At 40.9% G+C, this 13,882-nt stretch overlaps 1 protein-coding gene across 8 annotated transcripts in view; it reads right to left on the minus strand.

Moving 5' to 3' along the window:
* SH3D19 (SH3 domain containing 19) overlaps positions 1-13,882 on the minus strand; it is a 177,803-nt gene that overhangs the window by 96,981 nt on the left and 66,940 nt on the right. Inside the window, exon 2 of one of the 8 annotated variants that reach the window (XM_027598003.2) lies at positions 5,239-5,440. The exons of the other annotated variants lie outside the window; for them this stretch is intronic. Coding sequence (XP_027453804.1) covers positions 5,239-5,299 — 61 coding nt within the window. The 5' untranslated portion in view covers positions 5,300-5,440. The remainder of the gene's footprint in view (positions 1-5,238; positions 5,441-13,882) is intronic. 8 annotated transcript variants of the gene reach the window in all.

The following is a 13,882-nucleotide window of genomic DNA, read 5'->3' on the forward strand; positions in this document are numbered from 1 at the left end:
CTAAACTTACGTTTTCTCATCTACACAGTAGGGAAGAATGCTATCCTGATAAAGCCTTTGTGAAGATAAATGAATTAAAGGGTATAAAGAACTTAGCTTAGTACCTGGAACACAAATTCTATGACCCTGTTACGACTCTTACTATCTTTAGTGCCTGGCTCAAAAACCACCTTCATGAAACTGTCCCTGACTCCTCTTTCTTTTCGGCATCCTTGTATTCAGTTTCCTATTGCTGCTCTAACAAATTACCACAAACTTAGTGACTTAACACAACAAAAACCGACCATCCTATAGTTCTAGCGGCTAGCAGTCAAAAGGCTAAGCGTCTTAACTCAAGGTGTCTGCGGGGCTACATTCCTTGCGGGCGCTCAAAGTGAGAATCCGTTTCCTTGTCTTTTCTAACTTCTCAAGGTCCCCTGCTTTCCTTGGGTTGTGGCCCCTTCCTCCAACAATGTAGCATCTTCACGTCTTTCTCTCTCACTCTGACCTCCTCTTCTGCACCCCCCTTTCCACTTAAAGGACCCTTAGGATTATACTGGGCCCACCAGGATCATCCAAAATTACCTGTTCATATCAAGCCCAGTCGATTAGCAACCAATTCCTCTTTGCCATGCAATGTAACACCTTCACAGGTTCCAGCGTTTAAGACATGGGCTCCTTTGAGGGGGCAACACTATTCTTGCCTACCACATCCTATCTGAATTCTCATGCTCTCTATCTCACTTGACACTTAGCATATACGTCTTATTAACTTAAGGTTTCAGGCACGTGTCTATCCCCTTATCCCATCAGTGTTTCTGATAAAGGCAGGACTCTTTTTTTATAAAAGTTTTTAAGTAAGCTCTATGCCCAATGGGGGGGTAGGGGGGCTTGAACTCATGACCCCAAGATCAAGAGTAGCATGCTCTACCGACTGAGCCAGCCAGGCACCCCTGCAGGACTTTATCTTAAACTCTGCTTCATAGTCAGCCCTCTGTAAATGTTTGTTGATAACGGTGATGTCCAATGCCCTTTCCTTCCCCTTCCTGACTTTCTGTCCTGTCATTTAGGCTATAGCTGGTTCAATGACATATCTTTACCAGTAGGAAAAAAAAAATATGTCTTCCTAAGAATGCCCATACATGTTTTTACTTTTTATAAACACAGTAGTGATTCAAGAATCACCTCTGCCCTATAATGACCCACATTGGGTCTACTCTTGTCTCAAAGTAGCTCTCACCAAACCAAACCATACACAGGAGAAAAAACTACAGCACATTTGAACTCAAAGAAGAATCACCTATTTGGCAAGAGACTGCTACCTTTAAAATAATTTTTCTTTAAAATGGTTCAACTGAACCATTTTGATTATTGAGTTCAACTCACTATTGAACTAGGCTTTTTAAGTTAGTAGTTTCAGAGATGAAAAGTCAGAGCCACCATCTACACTGCCTCTCTTCACCCCAAGGTGCATTTGGTAGAAACTTTAGGAAGATGGACATTTTACCAGTGCCACTCAGGTCCTGGGAGCAAGGCGATGGGTGCAGGAGAAATGTAAGCAGGCTTAGAACAGGGTGCCATCAACTCTCCTTGCTGTTCCCACCTCAGGCTCCCTAATGATTCTCTTAATAATTACTCTCAGACCTTTTTTTGGTACAAAATCACACATTTTCAGCAAGTGAAACTTGTGATTCAAAGAGGGATAAAAAGACCTTTTAGTTATGGGGCGCCTGGGTGGCTCAGTTGGTTAAGCGACTGCCTTCGGCTCAGGTCATGATCCCGGAGTCCCAGGATATAGTCCCACATCGGGCTCCCTGCTCGGCAGGGAGTCTGCTTCTCCCTCTGACCCTCTTCCCTCTCGTGCTCTCTCTCTCTCATTCTCTCTCTCTCTCAAATAAATAAATAAAATCTTTAAAAAAAAAAGACCTTTTAGTTAAATTTAAATCTCTATTCCCCTAACTACCAAATTAAAAATATTAGACCCATATTCAAAACACGAGGTCATCCCTAAGGGTTTTTCTAAAGCAGTCGTAAATTTTACCTAGAATAAGATATGCTACGAGAAAGGTAACCTGAGAAAGTGACCCAATAACAGGCATTTCTTTCAGTGTTTCCCAAATTATAATAACCTCCTGGACAGTCACAGAGGATATTAGTATCTTAACGACGCTGAGAAATCTTGCAATTTAAAAAAAAAATTGTTTAACTTTGTTTAACACAGCATTTCCCAAACTAATTTGAGGGTGAAACATTCCTTACAAAATCATGCTTGGTATCCGGTAGCCCGGCACACGGTGTGCTCCCATCATCACCATCCACCCCCCGGAAAACCAAAGCCAGAGCTTGGCATGTGTAGCTCCGTGGCCAGCACCATGCCGGGTATGCAGGTGGCACTTTTCTCAAATGAACTCGACTCCCACCACCGTAGGGCCAGGCACAGGCTCCAAATGCAAAGCAGAGTAGGAGTCTCCATTCCAATCCTGTCAGGTCAAGCCTTGGTCTTTTAAGATCATATTAAATGTCCTTTCTATTTTCCCCTCACTTATTTATCTTTGATTTTGCCATTGTGTACGTTAATTTGTGCATCTCAGAATTACACGTTCCACAGAGATGAGTGCACTTAGGGCCTCCAGGTGGCTACTACTGGTCATACCCATAATGGGAAACTGATAAATATTTCAGTATGACCACCCAGAAAGAGGTTAAGTGCAGGCAGTCTAGGTCAGACAGCCTTGTTTCGAGTTCTTGCTTCTCCATTTATTACCTGAATGGCCTTAGCAAGATAGTTAAGCACTGTAAGCCTCAGTATCCACGTCTGTAAAGAGGGTAACAGGAGTACCCGTATCTCATCAGGTTGAAGGGGGAGTAAGTGAAGACACACATATAAAGGATAGTAGGACTGCTGACAAGGATGAATGCTCAGTAAATGTCTACTATTAGGACGGTAACATCAGGGAAACAGAATAGGCATAGAGTTCATGATACTGTGAGCACCGTGATCCGAAAAGGTTAATTATCCTTTGTCCAATATGGATTTTTTAATTCTTTGGGATTTTTTTCTCTTGCTTATGACTGCTCAAGAGGACAGGTACTAGCAATGAATTTCCAATCCTCCGCTCTTCCAATCACTCCAGCCTCTTACCTGTTTGAACCAAGGGCTAACTATAAAAAATTAGTAAATATGGACTTTCACTTTTCTTCATTTTCCCACTGCAGCCTCTGACAGAAGTGATATATAAGGCCTAAGTAAGCAGCAGAAAAGAGAAAGAGAACTCAAAGCCAGAGGCAGTGCCCTCAGGATGAAAACAGCGCCAACCAAGAATCACCACCCCCACCCCCTTCCTTGAAGTCTTTCCCCATCCCTCGTTCATCCTGCAGGTATTAAACCCCCACAGTCATTTTTCTGAAACCCAAGATCTTTAAAATAAATTTCCTGAGTAGGATTAATGAGTGATATAAAGAAACTAAATAGATAAAATATTTCTATTTATATTATATGTTATATTTATCTATATAGATACAAAATTACTGAAATCTGCCTCTATATCTTAGGATAGTATGGATTTCTTTTCAAGAATCAAAAAATGGGGCGCCCGGGTGGCTCAGTCGGTTACTGCCCTCTGTTCGGGTCATGATCCCAGGGTCCTGGGATCGAGCCCCGCATCGGGCCCCCTGCTCAGCAGGGGAGTCTGCTTCTCCCTCTGCCCCTGCTCGTGCTCACCCTCTCAAATAAATAAAATCTTAAAAAAAAAGAATCCAGAAAACAAGGATTAAAACTGTTATTTAATTGTTATTTCAGGTGTCAAAGGATAGATAACATCTCTAACCACAGGTTGCTCTTTCAGCTGTTAGGGTAAAAATAAGGACTTTTTTTTTTTTCTTTAAAGGGCAAAGGCCCATTCTTACGGTCTCTTATTCCTTTAGTTTTGATTAATTTGCAGACGTTATAACAAAGTTTTACCTTTTTACACCTGTCTCTGCGAAATGAGCAAATATCAGAAACCACTCTAACCAAGAGACTCCTTCATCTGCAGAGAAGCAGAAAAGAAGGGGGGGGGAGGGGGAAGACCGCCTTATTCCAATTACCATATACCTCACTCTGACGTACAATTAGGCTGTGCAAATGTTTCCTATACAGATAAGGACTTTTCTGAGTCCTCAAACAGATTTTTATCCACAGTGGGGCAGTCTTGGTCTCTAATCTAGAATCAAGTAAAGGTAAAGCCATATGTGGCCTTGCCACATTACCTTAACTAGGGATAGAGAATGTATTCCTTGCACACCACCACATTGCTTCTTACAAATTCAAGCCCACCTGTCTCCTTCCTTTCCACTTTATTAACAAACTTCCATCCGCACAACCACCTTCAAAAGGCTATTGGGACACAAGTAAAGAAAATGCCCAATTGTCTCATTCTATTCTTCAACTGTACAGAATGCCTCTGAAGTGTTCAGTTCTGATTTTTCACAACTCTAAAGACACACAGGATCTTTAAGAGGAGACCTGAGAGACATCTGCCCTCTCAGCTTTGAAGCCTTACTTGATTCCCCACGGGCAGAAATAACACTTCCCCACCCCCACCACACGCTGCCTAGCACCCATCAGCACTTACAACATGTTGAATCACCTTCTAATTCTCTTTATCGATGTCTTTTTTTTTTTTTAAAGATTTTATTTATTTGACAGAGACACAGCGAGAGAGGGAACACAAGTAAGGGGAGTGGGAGAGGGAATGGGAGGAGCAGGGAGCCCGATGCGGGGCTCGATCCCAGGACCCTGGGATCATGACCCGAGCTGAAGGCAGACGCTTAACGACTGAGTCACCCAGGCGCCCCTCTTTATCGATGTCTTATTGCTTCCACTTTATAAGTTCCTTCAAGACAGGGCCTTTATATGCCTTGTAATGGCAGGCAGAGCACCTTACACACAGTAGGTACTACCTAAGTATCTATCGTTCGGTATACTGGTGTGAGTCCTCTCCAACACCTCTGCAAACTGGGAATCAGCCGAGCTACAAAAGCCTTTGTATCATCTGGTGTTTCTTTTGGGGTGTGAGGGAGCAGTTGTTATTAATTCATGGAGAAGATATATTGCGCATTGCCATGCAAAGGCTTCAAATGAAAGCATTTTGAAGTGCAGCTTCAGAGTTGCAGCATTCACAAAACACTATTTGTGTAATGAGAAATGCACTGTTTAAGGGGAGGAAAAAGCAACGCAATTATTACAAAGAAGCACAGGAAGCTACACAAGGGATTCACCTTCTGTGGCTCCCAGGTCACAAAACACAGTTGCGATAAATTCAGAACTGGTGATCAGCATAACGACAACGATGACAGCTATTATTCATTGAGTCTTCACTATGTTAGAGGCATTCTAATATAGTCTCATTTACTCTTCATGGAATTCCCACGATGCGAGCCTTTTCCACTTTACTGATGAGAAAGCAAAGTCTCAGAGAAGCTAGTTAAAAAAAAAAGGGAGTACGAATTTTCAAACCTGCACCTGAAAAATCCCAAAGTCCCTGCCCTTCCCACTCTATCAGAAGGCGGGAGGTCCCACTCGTTTGATAAACTACAAGGGTAAAAGTGTAGAAATGCTGTTCACCACAAGCTACACTTATATTTCAGGATCAGATGGTGTGTTGTTTAGAGACTGAACCCAGGGCCTCAAATTCCTTCCCACTGTCTCTGAGGTTTTCTTCAGCTTCACAAAACAAACACCCTCTCATAAATTCCTAAGAATACAGAAGATTTTGCCTTGGGGGTCTTATGACAAGATACCTGCACTGGGAGAATATCTCCAATTCACTACCTAGTGCCATCAATAATCTTTTGCTACTAACATTTAATCTATGGGTTCAACAGAGTGTGGATATAGGTACATGATGACAGGGACAATTCATTATAAAATTAAACAGACTATGAGAATATTGCTTGTTGTTAATTCCTGTACTTGCAGAGTGAAATTTTTAGAAAAGAATAAAATGACCTAAAATAATTATTAAATGTTTATACGACACCAATCTGGGTATTGGGTGATTTTTCTTTTCAAATACAATTAGCCATCTATTAATTGCAACACAAAATCCACTCTTAATAATGATAGTTAAAACATACAAACAGTGGGGGCGCCTGGGTGGCTCAGTTGGTTAAGCGACTGCCTTCGGCTCAGGTCATGATCCTGGAGTCCCGGGATCGAGTCCTGCATCGGAGTCCCGGGATCGAGTCCTGCATCAGGCTCCCTGCTCAGCAGGGAGTCTGCTTCTCCCTCTGACCTTCCTCCCTCTCATGCTCTCTCTCTACCATTCTCTCTCTCTCAATAAATAAATAAAAATCTTAAAACAACAACAACAACATACAAACACTGGGCAGTGAGGAGGAAGAAGTATTAGCCACATACCAGAAACTGGCTCTGGGGCAGCTTGTGTCATTTATGCAAACCAGACTTTCAGAAATTGTGGGTTTGCCTGTTATCCACTATCCAAGATTTCCACACTACTCCACACCCAGACTCACTGACACATTTGAAATATGTTTGTTTGCATCATTCCTGGGTTAACCCATGCACCACAAGCAATTAAAAAATAGGTCTGAGAAACAGCGGATACTTCTACTAATGCGGAGATGAAGTACTGATCCAATTCTACTTTATCAGAAACTTGAGTAAGGCGTTGTATGCTTTCTTCCCACCGTGCCATGAATGAAACACCTGCAGATGCAGGTGAGTGAGATCAACCTTAGCCACTCTCTGGCTCAGTGTGCTCAGGTATAGACCTCTCTGATCTACCCAGCTCTGGCCCAGCTCTGGCCCAGGGAAAAAAGAATCAAAGATAATGCTGACTGTCTTGGAGGATAAGAGAATACTCCTGGAACACAACAAAAGCTACATTCAACAAATTTACAATCTATGCTGAGACAAAAGAGCAATTTCTAATGCATACTATTAGTACAAAAATGCAGAAGAACCTTTGATTATGTCATGAGAATTCTAAGAATCCACAAAATCTTTAATAAAAAATATTTGCACAAATTCCCAGACCTCTCTCAAATAACAATTTCACCCAAATCCATGTATTTCCTGTGCATATCCGTATAGCATGAGTTAAATGCATTTTCAACTTTCATGACAGTTTTATCAACCACTTGGACTGGTGTACTAGCCTTACAGCAGGAATAAAAAATTCCAACATCAACTGACATGAAAATTACTTGAACTTACAGGGTTTCTAGTGAATCATCAAATGGTGAACATCAAATGAATGAATGCCCAAGAGCTACTACTAAAATATAGGATTATAAAGGAAGGTTTAGTTGTGACTAAGAAATCTTCAAGGCTTGCCAGAATAGATAGTATTTGATTTGAGCATAACTTTAAGTTGGCAAAATTTGAAAAGTAAATATGGGAAGAAAGGCATCTGAGTTTAGGAAAGCAACATACTACACAATAGTAGTGAAAGCACAAAGAACTGAGGGATAGTACTGAGTAATCAAGTTGTAGATAGATCCCAGAGTGTGAGGAAAATATATTGGGAGATGATATTACAACATTAATTCAGGATCATTTGGAGAAATTCATGAATATTATACGTTAGCATTTGTACTTTTCTGCAGGCAATGGAGAAAGGGTAGCCTGGTGGAATGGACTGGGGTGGAGGGCTGGAGGTTGAAAGACCACTAACAACAGTATAAACCAGGTGGAAAGCTTGATCTAAGGAAAGAGTAGGAGGAAATGAAAGTGGAGGAGGGTCGAGTAGAAACAGACAGGATTAGCAATGGGCAATATGTGTTGAGGGAAGAAGAGTGAGTAATGATACGGTGCAGCATGGCATATGTTCCCATTAACTGTCGTTAGGAAAGCAAGATGAGACAATGGGTAGGAATATATCATGTTTAGGATAACATTCACTACCTAGTACTATCAATAATCTTATGCTACTGGGCGCCTGGGTGGCTCAGTTGGTTAAGCGACTGCCTTCAGTTCAGGTCATGATCCTGGAGTCCCGGGATCAAGTCCCACATCGGGCTCCCTGCTCAGCAGGGAGTCTGCTTCTCCCTCCAACCCTCTTCCCTCTCGTGCTCTCTGTCTCTCATTCTCTCTCTCTCAAATAAATAAATAAAATCTTTAAAAATAATAATAATAATCTTACGCTACTAACATTGATGAGTTCAAAGAGTATGGAGACAGGTTTGAGGCTTTAAAGTGAAAAATCATATGGAAATATTTACTTGACTCATTCAAGATGACTGAGTGGTTATATCCACCTCCTCGCCCTATAAATTGAAAGACAACAAAATAAAAAAATAAAAACATGAATAGAACCGTAACAACACTAAAACAAAACAAGAATGAGAGTGATCCAAGGAATCAGACATCCTAAGAAATTTGAAACCAAGGTCAAAGACATCAGAGATTAAACATGAGTTCTCTCTAGCAAGCTCCTTCTGAGTCAAAGAATAAAAACTGGCCCCTTGGACATCCATGAAGATAGTTAGTTAGAGCTATATTCAGATGACCAGATCCAGCTCCTCAGCACTGTTCAGCCCATGCCACAACCAATTACACCCAGAAGCCAGGCAAGGCTTTCCTTTTGAGCTAAAGGCAGAAGACTGCTACCCATATAAAGTTAGTGATCTGCCTAGGGAGAATCCCAGTGGGGGACCTGGGACTTTAGAGGAAAAAGAGTACAGTTTAGGTAATTTAGGATTTAAATTAACTTCAGACCCAGAAATTGCTGGGAGACAGAGAGAAAAGACAGGTCCTACAGGTAAAATAGAGTAAACCACTCCATTTCTAGATACATCTCACACCTTAGAATAACAACTTCCTTAACTTGGCAATTTTGAGGGTCTGAGCTTGTCTTCCAACTCCCTTACAGGAAAACCCACCAATAGTATAACCCATTAATACACCACTGACACAGTCAGTTATGTCATTCAGAGGAAAGCATTTCTGGAGAAATAAAACCACCACGTATATCAGCCATTTTAGCCTTTTATTCATAAACATGTACCTACAACCAATGCTAAGCAAACATCTAAGGAAAAATCAATGGTATAAAAGGGAAAGATCAAGATGAATGATCAATTCTGGAACAAAAAGAAACCATTTAGAGAATAGAAGAGAATGTTTAAAATATTTTAACTGAGGGGCACCTGGATGGCTCGCTCAGTTAAGCATCTGACTCTTGGTTTCGGCTCAGGTCATGATCTCAGGGTGGTGAAATCAAGCCCTGTGGAGGGCTCCGCACTCAGCGGGGAGTCTGCTTGAGATTCTCTTCCTCTGCCCCATCCCCATCTCCCCCCACCAAATAAATAAATAAATCTTTGAAAAAAATTTCTGAATTTCACATACTGGCCTGCCAACCTGATCTATGCCAAACTGTAAAGTAATGGTAATAATCAGAGCTGCATTTCCATTCTCTGTGCCATGTGCATCAACTAACCGTCACAGCCCTGCAATTATTCCCATTTTAAAGTGTGGAGACTGGGGTGCCTGGGTGGCTCAGTCGTTAGGCGTCTTAGGCTCAGGTCGTGATCCCAGGGTCCTGGGATGGAGCCACACATCGGGCTCCCTGCTCAGCGGGAGGCCTGCTTCTTTCTCTCCCACTCCCCCTGCTGGTGTTCCCCCTCTCCTGTCTCTCTGTCAAATAAATAAATAAAATAAAATAAAATATGGAGACTGAAGTTCCCCAAGGTTAAGCAACTGGTCCAGGGTCACAAGAACAACCAACAAGGGCATAGCTGGGACTGGAACTCAGCTGGTTTGACTCCAATCCCACATTCAAGACTGGCCTTTCACAACAGCACATTCTTGATGTGCCTTTTTAAATAAACAGTGAAAGAAGGTGAAAACATCACATTTCCATTAACAAGTCAGAATTTTGTTTGTTAAAAGGAAAAAGTGCAGTGGAATATAAAGGAGACTGTGTATTTAGAAGGATAGGTTTTATATGACTTTACATGGTGCTTTATGTCCTTGGGTGACAGTTGATTGGGAAATTAATGACAATATTCTAAGACAAAGCCTCCGGTATGAGGTCTTCAATAATAAAGCGGGTTGTATTTAACTAGGACTATAAGATTCTTAATCCCTAAATACGGTACGTGGGAAATAAAAAAGATAAATGATCTTTCAATAAAAAGCTGTAAGAAAGTCTCCCAGGTACAGATAAGAAGCTGAACATAGATTTGGCATTGACAGTACAACTAACAAAGCTGTAGAATCAAGGGGGAAAAGAGAATAAGCAGAAAAAGTTTCCCAATAATAATTCCAAGTAACAGACACACTGACAATTCTAGGAATGCTCCTGACTATTAGACAAACAATAAAAAGATTCAGAGAGAACAGAGTACCCCCAAACTTCTCTTCCATTTCCCTGGAAACAGACAGCATTGTAGAAAGGAAAGAACTCTCCCTGGTTATCTGTCCTTAATCTTTATGATGCTAATCAATTAAGAGCAAATTAACATGCAATCAAGAATTTGTATATTTCCTGAGTAATCTGTGCCCAAATACAAGAAAAATCACTGTATATTTAAATTGAGAGCATATGGTTATGATCAGATTAAAAAATATAATAAATAGTAAATAAAAAGGTGAAACTTTATACTATAAAAGGAAAACATAAACTGGAGAAAGGGAAAAAGCAATATCTCGCTTCTAATGCCCTCCATGAATACCATTACGATGTGGGAGCCAAACTGTCTAACCTGATTTCACATACCCTCAAAACAAACAGGGCGGTAAATAAAGTGATTCCTGTCTCTAGTAAGGATGTTACTGACAACAAAAAGTTCTCAACTGTCTTAGGCATTCATATGATGTTGCCTACTGGCAGAAATTAAGTCATAAAAGGACAAGAGAACAAACAGCAATCATTAGTGTTATTATTTTGAAAGACTGAAACAAAGCATGAGACATCAGATCTGTCCCGTATGTTTCCAAGGTTATTCCCTAAGTCAGTGCAGGACAACTACTGGAGAAAAGCTGAACATTCAAAAATTCTTAATTTGTGGGGCGCCTGGGGTGGCTCAGTCGTTAAGCATCTGCCTTCGGCTCAGGTCATGATCCCAGGGTCCTGGGATCGAGCCCCACATCGGACTCCCTACTTATCGGGAAGCCTGCTCCTCCCTCTCCCACTGCCCCCCTGCTTGTGTTCCCTCCCTCGCTGTGTCTCTGTCAAATAAATAAAATCTTAAAAAAAAAAAAAATTCTTAACTTGTTGTTCTTTTCCTGAGCACTGAGGAAAATTGCTTTTCGTTGATAGAAGCTCAGGGAAGACTGCTACGGTTTGAGAATAGCTGCTGAAAAGGAGACAAACCATAAACAGAGATTTTCCAACCCTTGCTAGAGCAAGAACTGAACAGGGAACACATCTCCAGGTACGTCCTCTTCGAGGAGTGAAAAACTCAACGGATTTTCAAGACTCATTTTGGAGCTGAATTTCCAAGGTGTTACATATACTTCTTCAAAGCAGTAGCAGGCACTGATTAGTAGGGAGGCTAAGTGATTTTTGTGGGTTAGTAAAATAGCTTTTGGCTCCTGAACTTAGTAACTAGGAAACAAAAGCTGATTTGACCTCTAAGGGTCTAGAGTAAACCAGACACACGCATCTTAACGTGACGCCACAGAGTCTTTTCACATCTCTGAAAACCGAAACTGCTGAAGGGTTTTCTTTAGTTCAAAGACATGCTAATACATGCGTTTGGGGGAACTGCCCCTTTAGATTTTAGAGAAATTGGGTCAAAACCTTGACAGCATGTAGAAAGAAAGCTCAACATTCAAGACAGTCTAAGGAAAACAGAAGTTGCAACAAAGTCAGGAAAGGAAGATGCTAATATCTGATTCCATATTGTTTCTTTCAACATCTGAGGATCACAGGAATGGCTTTTTCTCAGAATTATCTTTAAAAAAAAAAGATTAAAAATGAGATTTAAACATAAACTCAATGCTTTTTTAAAGGGCTTGACAACACCATGTTATAGTCAGAGACCGTAAGATAGACATACCAAGTGAAATGTACATTCTGGGAAAGTATAAGATGCAAATGGCAATCAGAACCGTGGTAGCCTCTCAATTTTGCCAGGTAATTTAAAATAATTAATCTGTACAGAAAAAGTGTCTCCAATGTTCAACTGAAATGTTAACCAAGTGTCAAGAGGTACGGCTGTCTCTAAAACATTGCCATAGCAAAACTGACGGGTTAAATGGGAGCAATCTCTACTGTAGAGAATCCAAATGTATACGAGAATAATTAAATTGCAGGGCGCCTGGGTGGCTCAGTTGGTTAGCCATCTGTCTTTGGCTCGGGTCATGATCTCAGGGTCCTGGGATCGAGTCCCACATCGGGCTCCCTGCTCAATGGAGAGCCTGCTTCTCCCTCTGCCCCCTCCACGTGTGCACATGCATGCTCTCTCTCTCTCTCTCTCTCTCTTGCTCTGCCCTCTCTCTCTCAAATACTTTCTTAAAAAAAAAAAATTGCTAAGCAGTTTTATCACTACTGATCTTTCTGACTTAGTCTTTAAACTCATTAGTATATTAATATTAATTTGTTCAAGTCTTAAATAAGTAGTGTAATAAGACACAGTCCCCTATTAACTTGTTTTTTAGGGGAAAAGTAAGGGGATATCGCTATTTGGTAAGATTTCAGGTGAATGCTTTAATACAGGAAAAGGGAATCCTGTCTTAGCAGTGTCAAGTCTTCACAGAAGAACAAATCTAGGACACAGATGGGTTATTTCCACCTTCCCAGCTTTTAGTGGTGACTGTACCCAGAGCCTTTTTAAGATGTTCCTGAGGCAGACCCATTCCCTGTAAAAGATCATAAAAGTTCCCGGTTTGCTCCAGCTGAAAAGTCATCTAAATTCAAATTCAGTTGAATGGATTTGCATTGGCCCAATCTGGCTTATGAGTCTTTCACTGGGACTTGACCCATTCTCACTTCCCGAAGAATTTAAAAACTGGGATGAATTTAACTGGAGAAGGCACAATAAAGAGAAGGACTGGAAAGATACATGACTTTACAACCATCCTGAAGACAAAGAATAAAAGGGCTGCAAACAGTTTTTCCCTAGTGACATTTGTTTTGGGTAGATTATTTTTTTTTAAGATTTTATTTATTTATTTGAGAGAGAGAGAGCGAGCGAGCATGTGCGCACATGAGTAAGAGTGAGTTGGGGGGAGAGGAGAAGGAGAAGCAGACTCCCTGCTGAGCAGGGAGCCTGAGGCGGGGCTGGATCCCAGGAACCCAAGATCATGACCTGAGCCGAAGGCAGACACTTAACCAACTGAAGCACCCCGGCGCCCCAGCAGATTATTTTTTAACTGATGTTTTTAGGAAAATGCCTCCATCAGATTAAGTAGCTTGAAGCAAAGTAACAAGAGGCAAATATCCTAACACCATGTAAAATTTGAATGTGAAAAGGAAACCCCAATTCCAGGTATTCATCTAAGGAGCACTGACAATATTTTATTTCTCAGAGTTTCAGGTGCTTTGTGATAACATTTTGAATTAAGGTTTTGTTCTATCCTCTCAATATCTGAAGGCTATAAAGTGATTACATTCTATTTTGGGCTTACCAAATTACCTAAGATTTTCTTTTCAACGATGATGCTCAATACTGGTGTGAGTAGTGTAGAAACCCTCTTACCTACCATCTATAGGAATGGATTATGATCTTTCTGGAGAGCTATTTGGGACTTTACAGTTTATAGCTTTTCCTCCAAAATTCTACTTCTAAACATCTATCTTCAGGAATAGAAAAGTGAGGGAAATACCCATAGGAAGGTATTTATTGCACTATCCTTTACAATAGCAAGTCCAAATGGTCAACAATAGAGAAATGACCAAATGTTGACACATTTATAATTTTTCGTAAACTGTGCAGTTATTACCCTATTCAA

The sequence above is a fragment of the Zalophus californianus genome, chromosome 2, assembly GCF_009762305.2.
Source record: "Zalophus californianus isolate mZalCal1 chromosome 2, mZalCal1.pri.v2, whole genome shotgun sequence".
Taxonomy (NCBI): domain Eukaryota; kingdom Metazoa; phylum Chordata; class Mammalia; order Carnivora; family Otariidae; genus Zalophus; species Zalophus californianus.